The 24,519-nt window shown below is 42.9% G+C and overlaps 1 protein-coding gene across 1 annotated transcript in view; it reads left to right on the top strand.

Annotated features, from left to right (window-relative positions):
- The first annotated feature begins 2,543 nt into the window (after window positions 1-2,543).
- LOC120037298 (serine/threonine-protein kinase WNK4-like) overlaps window positions 2,544-24,519 on the top strand; it is a 75,342-nt gene continuing 53,366 nt past the window's right edge. Inside the window, exons 1-2 of the mRNA XM_038983467.1 lie at window positions 2,544-2,709; window positions 2,969-3,704. Of these exons, the coding sequence (XP_038839395.1) occupies window positions 2,660-2,709; window positions 2,969-3,704 (786 nt within the window). The 5' untranslated portion in view covers window positions 2,544-2,659. The remainder of the gene's footprint in view (window positions 2,710-2,968; window positions 3,705-24,519) is intronic.

The following is a 24,519-nucleotide window of genomic DNA, read 5'->3' as shown; positions in this document are numbered from 1 at the left end:
TCCCACCTAAATGCTCACTTTAATATTCTGTTCACACTCAACAGTTCACGTTGCTTTCCAACTGGTGAGCTTCCCTCTGTGTATGTTGGAATAACCTTTCACAGACTTATGGCAGGCATTTATGAGGATTGCTAAAGCCCTTGGAAAAGTTGCAAAAGCCACTAAGCTTTTAATGTCATATCATATCAATTTCCTTGACCTTCAAAAAATAGGACCTCTGTTTATTATTCCCCTGTCAAGGCCCTGCCCCCTGCCCCGTGTCAGCTAAAGCAGAAAAGAACAGAGTGTATTGCACTGCCCGCCTCATGACGGGAGATAAACAAACCATACAACAGCAGAGACAGCAGACAGAGAAGGGAGGACGATGCGCTGCTTTTTAGCTGGAATTGTGAAGAGCGCTGCGATTAGCACGTCGTCTACCGTGTGACCCATTTCCATGCTGTTTCATGGGGATTTCTGTGCTACTCTTCTTTTCTGGAAAGATGACTCTGCAGAAGCTCTCATCAAACATGAGTGATTAGCATTCGTGGGTGGCCGTCTGCTGCCATAGGAGCAATGTGTTCCTGCAGATAAGCTCCCCCTCTGACTGCTCCTCTCCCCTGATCCACACAGCCTCTCTGTGAAGCTCATGTGACAGGTGGGGGACGGCTAGTTTAAGTCTCCTGGCAGTGGTTGTGAGGGCTATATCAGGTGCTGGGACTTGAGCTATCTATCTCCACGGTGCAATCTCTTACACACACAAACACACACACACACATAGGCGTACACGCACACACTCATGAGGAGGGGATAAACAAAGAGTCACTGGCCCTCTGTCTGTCTGTCTGTCGGGCTGTTTGTGTTTTACAGCGGCAGGCTGAGCACCTTCATCAGTGTCTGTGTCAGGGATTGTAAGCATATGGCAACACACCCCGGTCTACCCAGGAATCAAAGCCGTAGCACATGCTCTCACTGGCTGGGGAGACACTGACTGGAACTTCCCTGGCTAGAATCCTTAGTGTGAAGGGAATGGGGTCAGTATATCGCACAAGTCAACAGTAAGGTGTGTGTGGCACTCGGCTAATGTGACCTGAAATCACTTGGCCACACAACGCTAAGCCGCTCCTTCCTCTTCGTCCCAGAAACCTGCTAAGATGAGGCCTCGGTCCGTGTCAGGGTGCTCACGTTAACCCTGGAATGGCCTGACACGCTAAACCTGGAATGGAGGAAATGTGTGTGTCTGTGGTGGAGAGTGACTGATGACGATAATGTACCTACTGGGTGTGTTTTACATATCTATTCTTAAGCTTTGAGTGATATGCTACTACTGTGTTATATCACAAGTAACTGATGAGAATTTGTGAGATGTGTCAAACAGACATGAATAAACACCCTTTCCTATAACCACTATGCTATTACCCTTCCTTGACTAAATCTGCACACAACCCAACCCCCTATTACTGAGTTCATCATCAGACAAAAATACATGACTGATGAGGACACTGTTGTAAACCTATTTTATAAGACAGTGAAACCTCTTTCAGCTTATCTGTATTGCTTTTGTCTCTGTGATTTAATTTCCTATTGAAGAGATTAGGTAGGTATAGCCTAGATTTAGATGGTCAGCTATCTTTGTCTTTGGCTTAATCCAGACTTCTTGATGAAGCCTATTTCTACAGTGCCAGGATGGCAGGCTGCCAGACAATTTTAGTCTGTTGCAACTTGACGTTAAGATGGATTCATTCGTTTTGCTGTAGTCATTATCTCCATTTGTATCCTACCCACTATTTCAAGTAGTTCACAGTGCAACATTATGTAATATTGCTAAAGATCACCACAGTCAACACCACAGATAAGTGGATAGCTCCTGTCCTGGGAGCAATTACCTCAGTAAAACAGTTATTATTATTAAGTTAATATACGTTTTGATGACTCTTGTCCTCTGTTATCGTAATAATTACCTTACAGTAGGCATACTGGTACCTTACAGGCGCCTTATGGTAGAGAAATTAAAATGTAATTATCTGGCAACAGCTTTGTTGGACATTCCTGCAGGCAGCATGCCAATTGCACGCTCCCTCAAAACTTGAGACAACTGCACATTTCAGGGAGGCCTTTTATTGTCCCCAGCACAAGGTGCACCTGTGTAATGAGCATGCTGTTCAATCAGCTTGTTGATATGCCACACCTGTCAGGTGGTTAGATTATTTTAACAAAGGAGAAATGCTCACTAACATGGATGTAAACACATTTGTGTACAAAATATGAGAGAAATAAGCTTTTTGTGGAATGGAAAATAAACGTTTTGTGTGTATGGAAACTTTCTGGTATCTTTTATTTCAGCTCGTGAAACATGGGATCGACACTTTACATGTTGCGTTTATATTTTTGTTCAGTGTACATTCAAGGGAACGATAGCTTCACAACCTATAATAGTCTATGGTTGCAGGCAAAACACAGATCCGAAATGTGGTTTTGGGGGTGGAGCCCATTGAGCGTTCACTGTGCGCTCGAGAAGTCTACCCGTTGTTTAACAGCGTTAATCAACATTGGGAGCGGACAGTTTGAAGACGTGCGACCAGAGACACGGTTTGAGGAATACTCGGATTGATGTGATTTATTTTTCGTCTGTCTATGAGCAAGAACACGACCAAGTAAATTATATTTGGCGGATTTAAACATGCACTTTTTACTAGGGAGAACTCGAGAACGACCTTCATTCAGGTTGAGGTGAAGAGACTTGTCAGCACACTTGTTGATTTGTTAAATATTTTTTTGTATTATTAGCCAATAGTCTAATAGCCTATAGTTGAATTGAACATACAAAATCGAATGTATAAGCCAAATATGTAGACACTTTATCTGTAGCCTGTACTTATTTTTGTCTCATTTGGATTTTTGTAGCTTTTTGCCAGTTTTTATTTTTCGACATAATTCACATTCCCTGCAACCTATGATGTTCCCTTGTCCCGTTTATGTTTTTGAATAGCCTTCGTTCGGATTTGCACTATCCACAAGTTGGGACACAAGACCCACCTGTTGCATTTCGCGGCAAAACTCATAAAACAGACATGTCACAGCTTGAGGTCGACATGGCCGGACTGGGTTTCTCCAAATTACCTGCTGGGTTCGACGCCAACTCCTGTTTCCCTGGCCGAATACCACCAAGGCGGAGGAGACACTCGGCAAACTCCAGGAGAAACTCGTACAGGTTGAGCAAAATAAATACCTTGGATTTGGAGCTTGAAGTTTACGATGATGCCCCTCTCTCCAAAACTCACTCCTGGTCTGCTGATGATATTTTAGCAGAAACAGCGGCAGAGGAGAAAAAGGTGGACTCATCAGTACCAGCCTCACCTGTCTCAAGCCCGGGAACGAGCACGTGCTCACCTCCTGGTACCCAAGCATCAGACCCCAAACCACCTTTTGATACCTGGGACGCGCCACAGCCCAGCTCGCAAGCACAGCCCAGCTCGCAAGCACAGGGCACAAGTTCAGATTCCGAGGAAGAAATCACTGACAAAAAGGTAACTTTATCTCGAGCTCCATTTGAAAGCAAACGGGAGCAAGAGGAAAAGGATGAAATTGAAACCAAAGCCGTGGCGACGTCACCTGATGGAAGGTTCCTCAAATTCAACATTGAAATTGGGAGAGGGTCGTTTAAGACGGTGTACAAAGGCCTGGATACGGAGACAACAGTAGAAGTGGCATGGTGTGAGCTACAGGTAAATAATGAATTTGCTATGTTTTGTGTACAGATGGGGAAAACTCAAAAGAACACACATCATTCTCTTAAAATCTTATTTGGGCCACCGCAAAAAATAGTTTACAAAGGCTTTCGCTCAGCCAAACAAAGTTATCTCTAAATTGTGGAGTGGGTACCATGTGTGCTGTCTTGCTTAATTATCTGGGTTCTCTGCTACATGTGACAATGACATCAAATGAAATCCCAAGTTCAAGAACATTGGTAAACTGAGACACTAGAAAACATTTAAAAAAGAAGGTCAAATGAAAAAAAGGACAAAAAGACATCTGCTCATTTCACTTCTTTATTGTCGGGGAAGGCTAATGTGTTTAGGCAGTTATGCCTTCATCAGATCAAGAAGTGTGCCAAATCCATCGTTTTTTTATACAAGTGTTTAGGTGATAATTACAATTGCCCACACCTTCTCTCGACATTATCAGCCACTCAGATAAGATGCCATACATGACTTCATTTATAATCTCTATGCTATTTTGGTTTCGGCCTATCAGTTTTTGTCTGCTGTTTTTGAGAACCTGTGTGGACCTACTGAGTTTAAAGCTCTCAAAGTAATCATACAAATAGCCCTATAAAGGACACTGCGTTTCAACACATGGGTGTCTTACATACAGTGGGTTTTGATCAGAGGCGCTTGCTCTTGAAAATGCTTCGCTCCAGTGCATCGCTTCGCTTGAAATTTGCATGAAGTAGAGGAGAGCAAAAATGTTTCTACCACTCCGCTAGCAGAGTTCTCGCCGCTCACCTTCCCACAATCCCCTGCATATTTCTCTGAGTACCCTCGTTGAAAATTAATAGGGGCGGAACTTCTCCTGCTGAATTCGTTGTTGGTGAAAACAGCAGGAGAAGTTCCACCCCATACGTTTTCAACGAGTACACACAGAGAAATGTGCGGGGGATTGTGGGAAGGAGAGCGGCGAGAACCTAGCTAGTCGTGCGAAAGAAAAAGTTGAGTTGTGCTCTACTTTATGCAAATTTCAAGCGAAGCGAAGTGTTGGAGCGAAGCTTTGGAGCGCAGCGTTGTTAAGAGGAGGCGCCAACTCTGGTCAAAACCCAGTGCTAGGTGGTTACAATTCCGGAGGCCAAAAAAATAACTGGCGAAAGATTCTAAGGGGGGGTACTTCTTTCCCAAAATCATGTTACTGACGGCAAATAAACAATCCACAACTCTTCGTCTGCATTGTATAATGTGTGAATATCTGTACTTCTCCAAACTGGCACCTATAACTCGGCTGTGATATAGAGAGTGGTAGGAAGCGCATCTTGCGAGCTGTATACCACAGCAGAGTTATCAAGTGATTTGAAATGTGTCTTTCAAACCACTTGATAGTTGATAATTGCAGACAGAATACCCACATCATTTCATTGAAAGGATGTGGAAACAACATTGATTCTATCAGTGTGTGCCCAGTGGGTAGGAAACAGTTGCCCCACTTAGCTTTCATATGCAGATCACCTGCCATCAATTGAGGCTTCAGGAGTTTTGTAGTAAGGAAATGTTATGATGTCTGATAATCGAAAACAAACATTGTATGATTTTAGTTGCATTTTAAACAGTTATCCACAACTGAGTATCAACACTGACGTTGAAGCAATTGAAAAATTGCAAAATCAGTTATAGGCCTATTTTCAACTGGGAAGCATATTATAAGTGTCTTTACTTACTTTAACCCCTTCATGAAGGGCACTGTGCTGTCACTGTTAATGCATATAAAGCCTATGACAAGGGGTGAGGTTGGAATGTTTTTCTATCATTGTTTCGCTGAATGCACACTAACAATTGACACAAGGGATTTTAGTCCAGACCAGATGCGGGGTGAGAATGGTCTTAATGATCATAAAATGCTTGCATTGTCTTAATGATCGTTTCTCGCTAATTGTCACAATCCCCATGACAAGTAGTATCCTAGCAGCTGTCCTATGACTAAGAAGTGTGGGCAATGGGGTAAAGTGGGAGGTTTGGGGGGGGGGGGGGGGGGGGTGCATTACAAATTTTGACAAATACAGATGAAACACAGCAATAATTAAAACAAAGTCTACACTCAACAGAACAGACTTGGTTTGCTTCTATGAAATCCCCTCCTTGCGCCAAATTCCATGGCCATATAAAATCCGTAACTCAGTGCATGATATAGAGAGGATATCTGGTTTACCTGTCCATGGCAAGGCTTGCTTGCATGTTAAAGCCTTCACTAATCAATCAAAACCTTTAGACACTCATTCAAATGACACAGTTAAAGAAGAATAGATATTGCTTGGGAGATCTTGTTCTCAAGAACACACACTCATACAGCTGTGTTTCCTTTTTCAAAATGTCAAGATGTCAGTGGGAATCAGACCCATATTTTTTGCAGTACACATCTAGTTCGCATTAAAAAAAAATTAACCGTTATTTAACTAGGCAAGTCAGTTAAGAACAAATTATTATTTACAATGACAGCCGAACCCGGACAATTGCGCGCCACCCTATGGGACTCCCAATCACGGCCGGTTATGATACAGCCTGGAATTGAACCAGGGTCTGTAGTGATGCCTATAGCACTGAGATGCAGTGCCTTAGACCACTGCGCCACTCGGGAGCCATATTGAGTGACCTTTTACCATGGCCAATGATTCCTAGATACTGTTTCCATGTACTGTACTGAGGAAAAGCCCTTTTCATGCTGAGAGTACCAGTACATTCTGTAATCTATCTATGTGTGACCTCATAGTGGGAAAGCTGAACCTTTTGGTGGTGCTTGGGACAGAGAGATGAGTGGTAGTGTGACACTCAGGGCCTGACTGTCATCCTGCCTGGCCATTTCTCTTTTCATTGAGAACCACTGGCGCCAGCCAGCACTCAACCAGAGCTGCTTCTCACACCCAAATTTGAGCAATACTAGTTTAGAACAGATACACAGCAAGCAACTTGTTATTACATGTGTTTGTAAAATTTGCAACACATTCATTCATTCACAGAAATGCTTATTACTGAGACTGACTGCCTGGCCTCCCGTTTATCTTCTAACACCTGCCACTTGCCCAAGATCAAGATTACTCACACCAAAGTGACAATCAAGATCAAGATTACTCACACCAAAGTGACAATCATTCATTTTCAAGTTTCAAGTTTTTATTGTCACATGCACAAGTACAGTAAAATGCCTTTCTTGCAAACGCAAAACTAATATCAGCATAGCTGTGCCCAGGAGTTCCACCACCCTAGAAGACAGATTTAATATATTTATGTTTCACTCGGAAATTATTATGGTAAAGCAATCAGTGTTCAGGACAGATCCACCATCTTTAAAATGCCTATAACTCATCTTAATCTCTCCCAATGTCCCTCAGCAGAGCCTCCACTGACAGCTTGCAGAAAGTTGTTTATAGCAGCAGCAGACTCCCTGGCCAGGCAGCAGCCATTGTAACAGGAGCCGCCCCCAACCCTCCAGGGGGCAGCTGGGAAGCTGGAGGGAATAGCAGGGACCAGGAGGCGTCATTCTAAAACAAGCCACATGATATAGTACAGGGGAGTGAAAGACGGCAGAGACTGGTGTGTCTTTATGAAACAGGTTTTGTGCACTGAAAGACAAAGTTGGTGGTGCTGCACTGACCTGTTGAGTGTCGATGTTTGTTGGCTACAGGGTTTGCAAGCAGGATGAGCAAGGTGCAGGGAGTCAGTCAACTCGGTTGAACAACCTCCTCAGCAATCAATCCAATTTCAATCAAATATATTTTATAAAGCCCTTTCTACATCAGCAGTTGTCACAAAGTGCTATACAGGTACTCAGCCTCAAACCATAAAGAGCAAACAATGCAGATGTAGGCGGAAAAACTCCCTAGAAAGGCAGGAACCTAGGAAGAAACCTAGAGAGGAACCAGGCTCCTAGGAGTGGTCAGTCCTCTTCTGTCTGTGTCAGGTGGAGATTATAAGAGCACATGGAAATTAAGGCCAGATTGTTCTTCAAGATGTTAAAATGTTCATAGATGACCACCAGGGTCAAATAATAACCACAGTCGTTATAGAAGGTGAAGCAGTTCAACACCTCAGGAGTAAATGTCAGTTGGCTTTTCATAGCCGAGCATTCAGAGGTCGAGACAACAGGTCCAAGAGAGAGAGAGAGAGTCGAAACAGCAGGTTCGGGACGAATTAGCACGTCCGGTGAAACCGGTCAGGGTTTGATAGTGGCAGCACGACCGGGTGGTTTGGGGACAGGGACAGGTAGTCCTGAGGCATGGTCCTAGGGCTCATAGAGAAAGATCGAAGTTGCAAGAGAGTTCTTCTGACTCCCTGGCCTAAAACAAATCACACTGTGCATAATTACAAGGTCTCTCTCTCTCCCTCTCTTGGGAGTTCTGTAATGGCCCTTGAGTTCCTACCTCCAGAGTAACTAACTACATGAGTAAACCAGAACAACAACCTGCCCAGGCCATGTATAGTTACTGTGTGTGTGTGTGTGTGTGTGTGTGTGTGTGTGTGTGTGTGTGTGTGTGTGTGTGTGTGTGTGTGTGTGTGTGTGTGTGTGTGTGTGTGTGTGTGTGTGTGGTGTGTGTGTGTGTGTGGTGTCCTTCTTTATCTGTCCTATGTTTGTTGGGCTTTTCTGTTCTCCTTTGTTTGCTGTACACTTCACACACTGGGAGTTTCAAGGAGAAGCCCTGCACTGTGGAATGTCACCACAAGATTGATTGTAGCAGCACCTGGGTTAGGGTTAGGGTTGTGTTGTTGTTGTTTTTTGGGGGAGGTGAGAGGGTAAATCACACGAGGCCTGCCATGAATATGTTCTATGTTGTTGTGATGCATTTGATTTGTCATAGCAGTTGTTTATGATTCCCAATGACATCTGTTATGTAAGTATTAAGACAGCGCTGGCCTTCTGACCGAGGCTTTAGGTCAAATGTTGACATAATGTCCCCTTATGAGGTATGATTACATCAAAAATAGACCAATGCTTATTTAGGCAACACTGCCTAGAAATATAAAATCCGTATCTCTTGGATTTTTCCTTTCTTTGTCTTATCTCTGTGCACTGATTGAACTTCATGCTGTCTGTTCCTGTGTAAGAGTAACTCAGTGCATGATATAGAGAGGATATCTGGTTTACCTGTCCATGGCAAGGCTTGCTTGCATGTTAAAGCCTTCACTAATCAATCAAAACCTTTAGACACTCATTCAAATGACACAGTTAAAGAAGAATAGATATTGCTTGGGAGATCTTGTTCTCAAGAATACACACTCATACAGCTGTGTTTCCTTTTTCAAAATGTCAAGATGTCAGTGGGAATCAGACCCATGGGGAGAGAGAGAGAGAGAGAGAGAGAGAGAGGCCGCTTATACAAAGTATGAGCTGAACTAACTGAACCCTCCCTTACCCCACCTCTAGAAGAAAACAAGGAGGGTTTTAGGCCAGAACTGACATTAGCTGTAAAAGCATTTGCCATACTAAACATGGGACTAGGATTTACAAACCCCAGACTGAGGCCAGGAGTCCATTGAAGTGTCTCTCAGTCCCTCCGTCACTTGAATAAGCGTATTCCTGTGCCACACTAGGTGACAAGAGACTTGGTGACTAGTCTGGAACTTCCCTGGCTGGTAGCCCCTAATAATAAGCGTCCTTTACCCCTATATATTTCCCAAACAAAGATTTTTTTCCCTCCCGTGGTGTTACTGTTCTCCAGGGGACACATTCTTCTGCTGCTCCAGCTGGAACCTTTTTTTTCCGTCAGCCTTTTCCACTTCAGAATGTCGCTCTTAACGCCTGTGGAGTGATTGAGCTAATCCGACTTTCCCTCTTCATTTATTTTACCCACAATACCCAGTTTAATTAGCCCTGATAAATTGCTGACGGTCTCTACAAGGGCTACCATGGTGATGGTGGTCTGCTCTGACCCCCCACACCCCATCCCTAAACGTGTGTAAGCGAGACAAACACTACCGTACTCATGGGCCTTCAGCGCAGCTAATGAGACTGCCCAAGGCTACCGGTAGTGATGCCACCGTGGCCACTGCTGACTACGTGGCTCTTATCAAGGATAACACCGACTGGCTGGCTGAGTGACTCAGCCTCTCAGCAGGCTTGCCCCCACACCCCCTGTCCATTCATTACCATGCAGTTTAGGGCTCATAATGTTTCATTGCCTTCACTGAGTGTGAAGGAAAACAGAGGGGAGCACTGCACACACTCAAGCAGCACTACATCCGTTTGGCTCTGGTTCATAAGCCGTGCTAACTGTGAAAAAAAGCAAACACCATTTAATTAAAACTGTCTATATTTAGGGGTCAACTGGTTTAATGGGAGTGCTGGCCAACATGTCCAGATGACTTGAATGGAGCCTGCTAGCAGGAAAGCAAATCATCTCTCCTTCACCTGGGGCAGATTCAGTTTGCACAATGTTACATAACACTGCAGCCATGGAGGTAGAAATTGATTATAAATGCGTATTACTTCTATGATATCTATCATGCAGTGCTCTTAGTACTGAATATAGTCCTCATTCATCTCAGACTGCTTGATTGGTTGTGGCTGGGTTAGGGGTGGGAGGTGGGGCAATTTTGGTGGGACAAAGTAGGTGGGAACTAGCTTTATCTTTATGTGATGTCTGTGTTTTATGTACGTGTTGACGACAGTCCCCCTTACACAAGACATTCTCTGTTACGTTTTGGGAAATGGGGCTTGGACGCCAGTTCTCATGGGGAACGATAATGGACACTGATCCTGTCCGATACAACTCATCCAATACATTCATAAATACAGTGCCTTCGGAAAGTATTCAGACCCCTTGACTTTTTCCACATTTTATTTCGTTACAGCCTTATTCTAAAATGGATTTTTTTTTAATCCTCAGCAACCTACACACAGTACCTCATAATAACAAAGTGAAAACAGGTTTTTTGAAATTTTAGCAAATTGATTCAATATAAAAACCAGAAATACATTATTTACATAAGTATTCAGACCCTTTGCTATGAGACTCAAAATTGATCTCAAGTGCATCCTGTTTCCATTGATCATCCTTGAGATGTTTCTACAACTTGATTGGAGTCCACCTGTGGTAAATTCAATTGATTGGACATGATTTGGAAAGTCACACAACTGTCTATAAAAGGTCCCACAGTTGACAGTGCATGTCAGCAAAAACCTAGCAGAGACCGGTCGAAGGAATTGTCCGTAGAGCTCAGAGACAGGATTGTATCTAGGCACAGATCTGGGGAAGGGTACCAAAACATTTCTGCAGCATTGAAGGTCCCCAAGAACACAGTGGCATCCATCATTCTTAAATGAAGAAGTTTGGAACCACCAAGACTCTTCCTAGAGCTGGCCGCCCGGCCAAACTGGACCTCAGACTGGGGCGAAGGTTCACCTTCCAACAGGACAACGACCCAGAGAACACAGCCAAGACAACGCAGGAGTGGCTTTGGAACAAGTCTGAATGTCCTTGAGTGGCCCACCCAGAGCCCAGACTTGAACCCGATCAAACATCTCTGGAGAGACCTGAAAGTAGCTGTGCAGCAACGCTCCCCATCCAACCCGACAGAGCTTGAGAGGATCTGCAGAGAAGAATGGGAGAAACTCCCCAAATACAGGTGTGCCAAGCTTGTAGCGTCATACACAAGAAGACTCAAGGCTGTAGTCGCTGCCAAAGGTGCTTCAACAAAGTACTGAATAAAGGGTCTGAATACTTATATTTTTTTATAAATGAGCAAAAATGTATATAAACCTGTTTTTGCTTTGTCAGTATGGGTTATTATGTGTAGATTGATGAGGGAAAAAATAACTTTAGTCAACATTTAGAATAAGGCTGTAACGTAACACAATGTGGAAAAAGTAAAGGGGGTTTAATACTTTCCGAAGGCATTGTACATGTTTCTTTTGTTACAAAGAAATTGTTCACTATAGATAAAATGCAGTAGTTGGTGGACAACAAGTTGCCTTAAAGGGACCTCGTCATAGCTCTCTTGTGTAATTCAAACTCAGCATTGCACCACTCCTGTCCCTCCCATGCCTCGGGTTGGTCTCTCTCAGAATCCTTGGAATGGCCCTTGAGGAGGGGCGGGTGAAACCGTTACTACCTCCAGAGTAACTAACCCTAAACCTGATTGAACCATAACAACGATGTGCCCAGGCCATGTATAGTTTGTGTGTGTGTGTGTGTGTGTGTGTGTGTGTGTGTGTGTGTGTGTGTGTGTGTGTGTGTGTGTGTGTGTGTGTGTGTGTGTGTGTGTGTGTGTGTGTGTTGTGTGTGTGTTGTGTGTGTGTGTGTGGTGTCCTTCTTTATCTGTCCTATGTTTGTTGGGCTTTTCTGATCTCTTTTGTTTCCTGTACACTTCACATACTGGGAGTTTCAAGGAGAAGCCCTGCACTGTGGAATGTCACCACAAGATTGATTGTAGCAGCACCTGGGTTAGGGTTAGGGTTGTGTTGTTGTTGTTTTTTGGGGGAGGTGAGAGGGTAAAGCACACGAGGCCTGCCATGAATATGTTCTATGTTGTTGTGATGCATTTGATTTGTCATAGCAGTTGTTTATGATTCCCAATGACATCTGTTATGTAAGTATTAAGACAGCGCTGGCCTTCTGACCGAGGCTTTAGGTCAAGTGTTGACATAATGTCCCCTTATGAGGTATGATCACATCAAAAATAGACCAATGCTTATTTAGGCAACACTACCTTTTGTTGATTATACAGTGCCTTGCAAAAGTATTCATATCCCTTGGATTTCTTCACATTTTATTGTGTTGTGGGATTGAAATGGATTTAATTGTAACTTTTTGTCAACATCCTACACAAAATACTTGAATGTCAAAGTGGAAGATTATTATTATTTCTTTTTTAAGATGAATAGAAATATAGTTGTTGCATAAGTGTTCAGTCAATACATGTCAGAAACCCCTTTGGTAGTGATTACAGCTGCGAGTCTTCTTGGAGCTTTACACACCTGGATTGTGCAATATTAACCCATTATTCATTCCATAATTCTTCAACTCTGTCAAGATGTTGATGATCATGGCTAGACAGCAATTTTCATGTCTTGCCATAGATTTTCAAGCAGATTTAAGTCTAAACTGTAACTTGGCCTTGTGTTGTAGCTTATTGATCTGCTGAAAGGTGAATTGGTCTCCCAATGTCTGGTGTAAAGCAGACTGAAGTAGGTTTTCCTCTAGGATTTTGACTGTGCTTAGCTTCATCCCGTTTCTTTTTATCCTGAAAAACTCCCCGGTATTTGCGGATGTCAAGCATAGCCATACCATGATGCAACCACCACCATGCCTAAAAATAAGGAGGCAGTTACTCAGTGATGTGTTTTGTTGGATTTTGCTCCAAACATAAGTCTTTGCATTTAGGCCAAAAAGCATATTAATTTGCTATATTTTTGTGCTGTATTAGTTTAGTGCCTTGTTGCATGTTTTAGAATATTTCTGTTCTGTTTCTGTCATTATTGTTGAGTAACTATTTTTTATTTTTTATTTATCCCTTATTTTAACAGGTAAGTTGATTGAGAACACATTCTCAGGAACGACCCGGGGAATAGTTACAAGGGAGAGAGATGAATGAGCCAATTGAAGCTGGGGATGATTAGGTGACTGTTGGTATGAGGGCCAGAATGGGAATTTAGCCAGGACACCAGGGTTAACACCCCTACTCTTACAATAAGTGCCATGGGATCTTTAGTGACCACAGAGAGTCAGGACACCCATTTAACATCCCATCTGAAAGATAGCACCCTACACAAGGCAATATCCCCAATCACTGCCTTGATGCTTTGGGATATATTTTTTAGACCAGAGGAAAGGGTTCCTCCTACTGGCCCTCCAACACCATCTGGTCTCCCATTCAGGACCAACCCTGCTTAGCTTCAGAAGCAAGCCAGCAGTGGGATGCAGGGTGGTATGCTGCTATGTTGATTCAGCTTCAGTTTTCTCTTATCACCTTCAGTTTTCTCTTATCACAGCCATTGAACTCTGTAACTGTTTTAAAATCACCAATGGCCTCATGGTAATGTCCCTGAGCAGTTTAATTATTTTCCTGCAGCTCAGTTCAGAAGGATGACTGTATTTTGATGTGTCTGGGTGGTTTAATACATAATCTAAAGCATAGTTATTAACTTGATCATGCTTAAAGAGACATCAATGTTTGATTTGTTATTGTTACCCATCAATCACAGCCAACAAGTGCTCAGCATATGTGGGAACTCCTTCAAGACTGTTGGAAAAGCATTCCAGGTGAAGCTGGTTGAGAGAATGCCAAGAGTGTGCAAAGTTGTCATCAAGGCAAAGGGTGGCTACTTTGAAGAATCTCAAATATAAATATATTTTGAATTGTTTACCATGTTTTTGGTTACTACATGATTCCATGTGTGTTATTTCATAGTTTTGATGTCTTCACTACTATTCTACAATGTAGAGAATAGTAAAAATAAAGAAAAACCCTTGAATGAGTAGGTGTGTCCAAACTTTTGACTGGTCCTGTATAATTTTTCTTCCACTTTGACATTACAGAGTACTTTCAGTAGATTATTGACAAAAAATGTAAATTAAATCAATTTGAATTCCACTTTGTAACAAAATAAAAGAAATACAAGAAAGAAATACAAGGGGTATGAATACTTTTGTAAGGCACTGTAGAGGCATGAATGGGTTTTTGTAGTATTTCTTTGTAAACTCGTGTAGAAAATATCAACCCCTCCCATTGTGGTCTCTTAAACCGTGAACCAGGTGTCCCGTCAACACGTATCCATTATGTAGAAGAAGAGCAACAGTGCCTCAGCTCTGTACTTTTCCTTTTGTTGTCTGACTGAAACCTGCTAAACATACCGGCTAAAACCACGAGTAGTTCTGTTCCTCAACCAACCAATATAACCCATTGCATGTGTAAAACTAGCCTAAATATATGCTGTGATCAGTTTTGTTTTTACTTGTAGTTCCTAATTGACTATAAGACGAATTTGAAACATGTTCTGATTCTGTTTTCAGGTCAAAATCAGTGCCCCTGAACCTCATTGTCTATGAAGTTACAAAGACGATTTGCATTGGTACAGACCAAGGCACACATAACTTTAGGAACAGAGTTCATGCCCGCTTTGTGCTGATAAACTATTATTTTAAGCCTCAAAGTGGACAGGGATAATTGACAAATTACCATGGCAGATGTAGGCTTCTATTTTATTTATTTTATTTTTTATTTTACATTTATTTAACCAGGTAGGCCAGTTGAGAACAAATTCTCATTTACAACTGCGACATGGCCAAGATAAAGCAAAGCAGTGCGACAAAAACAACAACACAGAGTTACACATGGGATAAACAAACATACAGTCAAAAACACAATAGAAACATCTATATACAGTGTGTGCAAATGTAGTAAGGTTAGGGAGGTAAGCCAATAAATAGGCCATAGTGGCAAAATAATTACAATTTAGCATTACATTGGAGTGATGGATGTGCAGATGATGATGTGCAAGTAGAGATACTGGGGTGCAAAAGAGCAAAAAAACAAAAACAATATGGGGATGAGGTAGTTGGGTGTGCTATTTACAGATGGGCTGTGTACAGGTACAGTGATCGGTAAGCTGCTCTGACAGCTGATGCTTAAAGTTAATGAGGGAAATATAAGACTCCAGCTTCAGTGATTTTTGCAATTCGTTCCAGTCATTGGCAGCAGAGAACTGGAAGGAACGGCGGCCAAAGGAGGTGTTGGCTTTGGGGATGACCAGTGAAATATACCTGCTGGAGCGCGTGCTACGGGTGGGTGTTGCTATGGAGACCAGTGAGCTGAGATAAGGTGGGGCTTTACCTAGCAAAGACTTATAGATGACCTGGAGCCAGTGGGTTTTGGCGACGAATATGTAGCGAGGGCCAGCCAACGAGAGCATACAGGTCACAGTGATGGGTAGTATATGGGGCTTTGGTGACAAAACGGATGGCACTGTGATAGACTACATCCAATTTTCTGAGTAGAGTGTTGGAGGCTATTTTGTAAATGACATCGCCAAAGTCAAGGATTGGTAGGATAGTCAGTTTTACGAGGGTATGTTTGGCAGCATGAGTGAAGGTGGCTTTGTTGCGAAATAGGAAGCCGATTCTAGATTTCATTTTGGATTGGAGATGCTTAATGTGAGTCTGGAAGTAGAGTTTGCAGTCTAACCAGACACCTAGGTATTTGTAGTTGTCCACATATTCTAAGTTAAAACTGTCCAGAGTAGTGATGCTAGGCGGGCTGGCAGGTGCAGGCAGCAATCGGTTGAAGAGCATGCATTTAGTTTTACTAGCATTTAAGAGCAGTTGGAGGCCACGGAAGGAGCATTCAAGCTTGTTTGGAGGTTTGTTAAGACAGTGTATACAGAATGGTGTCGTCTGCGTAGAGGTGGATCAGAGAATCACCAGCAGCAAGAGCGATATCATTGATATATACAGAGAAAGGAGTAGGCCCGAGAATTGAACCCTGTGGCACCCCCATAGAGACTGCCAGAGGTCCTGACAACAGGCCCTCCGATTTGACACACTGAACTCTATCTGAGAAGTAGTTGGTGAACCAGGCGAGGCAGTCATTTGAGAAACCAAGGCTGTTGAGTCTGCCGATAAGAATGCGGTGATTGACAGAGTCAAAAGCCTTGGCCAGGTCGATGAAAACGGCTGCACAGTACTGTCTTTTATCGATGGCGGTTATGATATCGTTTAGGACCTTGAGCGTGGTTGAGGTGCACCCATGACCAGCTCGGAAACGAGACTGCATAGTGGAGAAGGTACGGTGGGATTCGAAATGGTCGGTGATCTGTTTGTTAACTTGGCTTTCGAAGACTTTAGAAAGGCAGGGCAGGATGGATATAGGTCTGTAACAGTTTGGGTCTAGAGTGTCTCCCCCTTTGAAGAGGGGGGATGACCGCGGCAGCTTTCCAATCTTTGGGGATCTCAGACAATACGAAAGAGAGGTTGAACAGGCTAGTAATAGGGGTTGCAACAATTTTGGCGGATCATTTTAGAAAGAGAGGGTCCAGATTGTCTAGCCCAGCTGATTTGTAGGGAATTCCGATTTTGCAACTCTTCCAGAACATCAGCTATCTGGATTTGGGTGAAGGAGAAGCGGGGGGTGGGGCAAGTTGCTGCGGGGGGGGGAGCAGAGCTGTTGGCCGGGGTAGGAGTAGCCAGATGGAAAGCATGGCCAGCCGTAGAAAAATGCTCATTGAAATTCTCGATTATCGTAAATTTATCGGTGGTGACAGTATTTCCTAGCCTCAGTGCAGTGGGCAGCTGGGAGGAGGTGCTCTTATTCTCCATGGACTTTACGGTGTCCCAAAACTTTTTGGGAATTAGTGCTACAGGATGCAAATATCTGTTTGAAAAAGCTAGCCTTAGCTTTCCTAACTGACTGTGTATATTGGTTCCTGACTTCCCTGAAAAGTTGCATATTGCGGGGGCTATTCGATGCTAATGCAGTACGCCACAGGATGTTTTTGTGTTGGTCAAGGGCAGTCAAGTCTGGAGTGAACCAAAGGCTATATCTGTTCTTAGTTCTACATTTTTTTGAATGGGGCTTACTTATTTAAGATGGTGAGGAAAGCACTTTTAAAGAACAACCAGGCAACCTCTACTGACGGGATGAGGTCAATATCCTTCCAGGATACCCGGGCCAGGTCAATTAGAAAGGCCTGTTCGCTGAAGTGTTTTAGGGAGCGTTTGACAGTGATGAGGGGTGATTGTTTGACCGCGGGCCTCTTACGGATGCAGGCAATGAGGCAGTGATCGCTGAGATCCTGGTTGAAGACAGCAGAGGTGTATTTAGAGGGCAAGTTGGTCAGGATGATATCTATGAGGGTGCCCATGTTTACTGATATAGGGTTGTACCTGGTAGGTTCCTTGATAATTTGTGTGAGATTGAAGGCATCTAGCTTAGATTGTAGGACAGCCGGGGTGCTAAACATATCTCAGTTTAGGTCACCTAACAGTACGAACTCTGAAGATAGATGGGGGGCAATCAATTCACATATGGTGTCCAGGGCACAGCTGGGGGCTGAAGGGGGTCTATAACAAACGGCAACAGTGAGAGACTTATTTCTGGAAAGGTGGATTTTTAAAAGTAGAAGCTAGAACAGACCTGGATAGTATGACAGAACGCTGCAGGCTATCTCTGCAGTAGATTGCAACTCCGCCCCCTTTGGCAGTTCTATCTTGATGGAAAATGTTGTAGATGGGGATGGAAATTTCAGAATTTTTGGTGGCCTTCCTAAGCCAGGATTCAGTACATCAGGGTTGGCGGAGAGTACTAAAGCAGTGAATAAAACAAATTTAGGGAGGAGGCTTCTGATGTTAACATGCATGAAACCAAGGCTTTTACGGTTACAGAAGTCAACAAATGAGGGTGCCTGGGGAATAGGTGTGATGCTGGGGGCTACAGGGCCAAGGTTAACCTCTACATCACCAGAGGAACAGAGGAGGAGTAGGATAAAGGTATGGCTAAAGGCTATAAGAACTGGTCGTCTAGTGTGTTGGGAACAGAGAATAAAAGGGGCAGATTTCTGGGCGTGGTAGAATAAATTCAGGGCATAATGTACAGACAAGGGTATGGTAGGATGTGAGTACAGTGGGGGTAAACCTAGGCTTTGAGTGACGATGAGAGAGCTTGCATCTCTGGAGACACCAGCGAAGCCAGGTGAGGTCTCCCCATGTGTGGGGTGTGTGACAAAAGAGCTATCTAAGGCATGTTGAGCTGGACTAGGCGCTCTACAGTGAAATAAAATGATAACTAACCGAAACAGCAGAAGACAAGGCATATTGACATTAGAGAGAGGCATGTCTAGCTGAGTGATCATAGGGTCCAATGAGCAGCAATAGGTGAGTCCGGGAGCCGTTCGGTAGTCGCTACTATGCTAGGCGAGCGGGAGGCACGGCGTTCAGAAAGCTAGCAGGCCGGGGCTAGCTGAAGGGTCTTCGGTGACAACGCAATGGAAAAGCCTGTTGAAACCACATCGGACGATTACGTCGGCAGACCAGTCGTGGTGGATCGGTGGGGCTCCGTGTCGGCAATAAAGGGTCCAGGCCAATTGGCAAAAGAGGTATTGTAGCTCACGAATTAGCGGGTATACCTCTTCGGCTAGCCGGGAGATGGGCCTAGCTCGAGGCTAGCTCAAGGCTAACTGGTGCTTGCTTCGGGACAGAGGCGTTAGCCAGCGATAGCCACTCGATTGCAGCTAGCTAGTTGCGATAATCCGGTGTAATGGCCCAGTGCTTGCGGCAGGAATCCGGTGATGTGGTGGAGAAAAGCAGTCCGATATCGTGCTGTGCAGACTGGCAGGTATTGACCGAGCTAAAGCTGGCTGGTGACCGAGCTAAAGGTAAAGTCCGCTAGCCGTGGCTAACAGTGACTACTAGCTAGTAGCTAGTTAGCTGGCTAGCTTCTGATAGAGGTTCCAGTTAGAACGTATAAAACTAGCAGATCCGTACCACATTGGGTGGGGCGGGTTGCAGGAAAGTATATTTAGATCGTAGGTGGAAAGTGAGATTAAAATCTAAAAAATATATACAAAAAAAAACGATGAGACTTACTAGACAAACACACGACCGACTGCTATGACATCTTGGATTCTAAAACATTCTATAAATGTGCTTGGGATAATGGGTGAGATTCTGTTTAGTATGCTTTGCTAATCCTCCACTGGCACCTTTGCCAATTGAATAACATTATCATATTCCCTTAGCATTTTTTAAATTCACAAACATCACTTTTTCCCTCCTTTCATATTCTTACAGAGCAGCATGGATCAGAGGAAAGTTTTTCAGAGCTTGTTTTTTTCAGGCAGTGGAAACTAAGCGCTTGCTGAAACTCTTTAAATGCTGTTCAAACTGTATATAACCTGTCACAGTGTGTATCACGACTCGTGAAATTTGCAACTCAGCATTGTATGTACTGTGGATTGCACCCTTCAACATGGCTCTTCCTCTTCTTATCTATCTAACTACCAGTAGAGAGAGCGAGATAGAGACTGAGAAGTAGCCAGTAAGATAAACGTGAGGTGGGAAGGAGAGAGAGAGCAGAGTTTAATAATTTTAACTGAACTTAGAAGTCCCTGTGTGTCTTTTTTAATCACCTCAGCTTCGCTATGAATGACGATTGGGTTCTGAAAGCCTCCATTCCCATAGCTGTCAGAGTCTCCGAATTGAACGTGACAGTATTAGTACTACGAATGTAGAGCTGAAAAGTGACAATCTAGTCTCTGAGTTGAAGGCTATTAGCAGTACAAAATGTTAATAGAAGTCAAGTTGCGATTTCCATGGTTACCTTAAGAGATTTCACCTGTTCCTTAAACAAACAGTGAACAACTGCCATGATTCAAGAGCTGCGTTAGCAGACCAGAGAGAGAGAGAGAGAGAGAGAGAGAGAGAGATAACTTCCACAAAGCTGTGAACGATCTGAGAGACAAGGCAAGAAGGGCATTCTATGCCATCAAAAGGAACATAAAATTCAACATACCAATTAGGATCTGTCTAAAAATACTTGAATCAGTTATAGAAACCATTGCCCTTTGTGGTTGTGAGGTCTGGGGTCCGCTCACCAACCAAGAATTCACAAAATGGGACAAACACCAAATTGAGACTCTGCATGCAGAATTCTGCAAAAATATCCTCTGTGTACAACGTAGAACACCAAATAATGCATGCAGAGCAGAATTAGGACGATACCCGCTAATTATCAAAATCCAGAAAAGAGCTGTTAAATTCTACAACTACCTAAAAGGAAGCGATTCCTTAACCTTCCATAACAAAGCCATCATCTACAGAGAGATGAACCTGGAGAAGAGTCCCCTAAGCAAACTCGTCCTGGGGTTCTGTTCACAAACACACCCCACAGAGCCCCAGGACAGCAACACAATTAGACCCAACCAAATCATGAGAAAACAAAAAGATAATTACTTGACACATTGGAAAGAATTAACAAAAAAACTGAGCAAACTAGAATGCTATTTGGCCCTAAACAGAGAGTACACAGTGGCAGAATACCTGACCACTGTGACTGACCCAAACTTAAAGAAAGCTTTGACTATGTACAGATTCAGTGAGCATAGCCTTGCTATTGAGAAAGGTCGTCATAGACAGACCTGGCTCTCAAGAGAAGACAGGCTATGTGCACACTGCCCACAAAATGAGGTGGAAACTGAGCTGAACTTCCTAACCTCCTGCCCAATGTATGACCATATTAGAGACACATCAGATTACACAGATCCACAAAGAATTTGAAAACAAACCCGATTTTGATAAACTCCCATATCTGCTGGGTGAAATACCACAGTGTGCCATCACTGCAGCAAGATTTGTGACCTGTTGCCACAAGAAAAGGTCAACCAGTGAAGAACAAACACCATTGTAAATACAACCCATATTTCTGCTTATTTATTTTCCCTTTTGTACTTTAACCATTTGTACATCGTTACAACACTGTATATATACATAATATGACATTTGTAATGTCTTTATTCTTTTGAAACTTCTGTGAGTGTAATGTTTACTGTTCATTTTTATTGTTTATTTCACTTTTGTATATTATCTACCTCACTTGCTTTGGCAATGTTAACATATGTTTCCCATGCCAATAAAGCCCCTTGAATTGAATTGAATTGAATTGAATTGAGAGAGAGAGAGAGAGAGCACATAAAACACATTGTGAAACACATTGTGAAACACTATCATAATATGTTCCTTGTCCTCCTGGTTCCCCAGCCACCCTGTCTAATTACCAGTTAGGCAACAGGTAAATGGCAGACCATACATGAAAGTCACAATCTCCTTTGAGCTGTACTCCTTTGAGATAATTTTCTGCCGGTCGGATGACAAAAACATTTAGCTTATTGAAAAAAACTACAGCAGTTCCCCAAGATAAAGTGTACTTTACTCTCTCTCTCTGTCACGGTATAGGCCATTGGGAAACCCACACAAAAAACTAGATGGAGAATACGATGGATTGACATTACGTCAAATTCATATTTTAGTTTATACTGGGCTATATTGTGTTCTTTGCATCCTGCCATTCGGAGTTTGTTTGATTCTCTCACAAGGAGATACCACTAGCTCTATGTCATTACCGGCCATATCATGTTCAATGAGACAGTCCAGTTTTTTCAAGTTCTCTACTGGAATTTGGAACTTTGGAACTGCTGGAACTTTATCAATTCATAGTACATCTTTTTTTGGTTTATATTGTGCTCCAGATGGACAAAGGTTACTTGCTTCAAAGAACAAGAGCCACAGAGGTTTGACAACTCATTTTGAATCGGCCTGTTTTAACACCTCGGATGATGCCTTGTCCGTCGGTTGTAAATGTTTTTCATATTTCTCGTTATCTCGTCACATTTTTTAGCTAGACATTAATTACCTTTGCCTTCAGAAATATATAATTCATGTTTCTCTGATCTGCTGTCTTTTAGAGTATTTTACCTCCTTCAGTATCTTCTCAATAGGGATCCAAAATTCACTATAACTTAATATGGATGGTAAAAGCTATTTGTGTTACCCATAGTGTCATGCCCTGGCCATAGAGAGGCTTTCATTCTCTATTTTGGTTAGGCCAAGGTGTGACTAGGGTGGGCATTCTAGTTTCTTTATTTCTATGTTTTCTATTTCTTTGTGTTTGGCCAGGTGCGGTTCTCAATCAGAGGCAGCTGTCTATCGTTGTCTCTGATTGGGAATCATACTTAGGCAGCCTTTTTTCCTTTCGCATTTGTGGGTAGTTATCTTTGTTAGTGGCACTAATGCCCTGTTAAGCTTCACGGTCGTTTCTTTGTTTTCTTGTTTTGTTGGCGACATTTACTATAATAAAAGTAAATGTACGCTCAACACGCTGCACCTTGGTCCACTTCTTCCGACGGGCGTGACACATAGACCCTTATGACATCTCTTCCTAAAAACAACGACTGGACGTAGACCAGTTATTTTCCAACCCACCATCCATCTTTCTTGTACTCTGTCCTCCCCTCTCCTCCTCTCTCATGGTCTTTGTCGCTGTCTCTTTTCCCTCTCCTCCCATGGTATCTATCTCTTTACTGCATTTATTGCCTATACTGTTATTACCTCCCAAATCATATAGTGTAAGGGGAACAATCTTGTACAATATATTCATCGTCACATGTGAGCCTGGCTATATACCTGTATAGTGTGTGGATAGCAACAGTTCCAACGGTACTGTCATCATCCTTACATGTCCCTGACCTTAACACCCTATTGGTTAAACAGGCTCAGGGGTCCTTATACACTTACAGTTGAACATGTGTACATGGATGTATCATGTTCTGTCTAGACATTGACATACTCAGAAGGGAGTTGTAACAGACCATTCCATCTAGATGTTCCTGGCAGTCGACACTCGACAGATTGAGCAAGAGCGACGCATATCGGAAATATCATGTGTCAGTACAGTAATGGGCTACATACATATGAGCGAGATATTCAGGTATAATAAATATGTGACAAAAGATATTGCAGTTTAATCATTTTATGACCTCACTAAACTCAAAGAAATGGGTCACTTTACTTCGTATCATTCTGAGCTCCTCTAGGTTATCTGTGAATGACCCGGGGTCGTAGTTCCACAACTCAAACCATTAATTTTAACTGCTGAGTATTTTCTTCTATAGTTCCACCCTTTACTTTCCAAGTGAACTGCATTAAAGGTGTCTCCACGTGTCACAAAAGGTATAATGAAATAATAATTGAATTGTCATTGAGCTTTGTTTTGTGCTATTATAAGAGTGGGCATGCTTTTGCAGTGCTACTAGCATGTAGTGTTCTTTACTTGAGTGGCAGACGGTTGGTTCTTGCCAGTTGCCATCACCTGTATATGTAATGACTCATCAAACCTCCCAGTTTTACATTCAACACACCTGGACATTTTATCACAAACACCTATGAGCTGTCATGACGTTTACAATGATGTTTACAAACAACAGAATATCTCAAACGTCATTCATATTCATGATTCACTCCAATTACAGGCCTGAAAGTCCCATTGTTTTTAGCATGGAAGCGCGCCTGAAATATGCCCATTGTTTACTTCAGTGTAATGAAAAGAAACAGCTGTTTGTGGGATTGGGATCTGGTCCACGCTCAGCATTATTAACCTATTAAACCATGTGACTGTCCCGGCAGAAGCCCAATATACAATTAAGAGTGTACTTATTTCCTGGTTACACGCACGCACACACACACACACACACACACACACACACACACACACACACACACACACACACACACACACACACACACACAGATTGGCACTGTAGAGAAAGCTTGAAAGCAGAGACACTCAGATACTGACACACAGGGTCGGCTCTAGCCTTTTAGGGGCCCTAAGCGAGATTTGGCCCCCCCCTTTTTTAAAGTGAATTTCCTGCAATTGTACACATTTTACCATTGGGCAGAGATTTTTTTTTGCAATTTTATGACAAATTTCATGCAATTCTACTCATTTTGCCATGGGGCAGAGAGAAATAAATTGCAGTTTTACAGCTAATTTCTTGCAATTCTACACATTTTGCCAGGACTTATGCCATGTTAATAATATCTGAGTGAAAGTGACTAACAAAATCAATGGGGCCCCTGGGCACATGCCCTGCGTGCCTCATGCCCTGTGTGCCTGGTCGATATTTGGCCATGATTAATACAATTTTAGATGGCTGGCTATAATTGACCAATCAAGGAATTGTTAGCTGACATGGCTAATTGACTGACTGTCAAGTGACTGACATAACAAGAGAAAAATTGCTGATCCACAACCAAATATCGAACTTGTGCCTTGTATATTCTGCTATTTTAACTCTCAA

This window comes from Salvelinus namaycush, chromosome 3 (genome assembly GCF_016432855.1).
Source record: "Salvelinus namaycush isolate Seneca chromosome 3, SaNama_1.0, whole genome shotgun sequence".
NCBI lineage: Eukaryota > Metazoa > Chordata > Actinopteri > Salmoniformes > Salmonidae > Salvelinus > Salvelinus namaycush.
The sequence above is the reverse complement of the archived record's forward strand: the minus strand, read 5'-3'. Positions and strand labels throughout refer to the sequence as shown.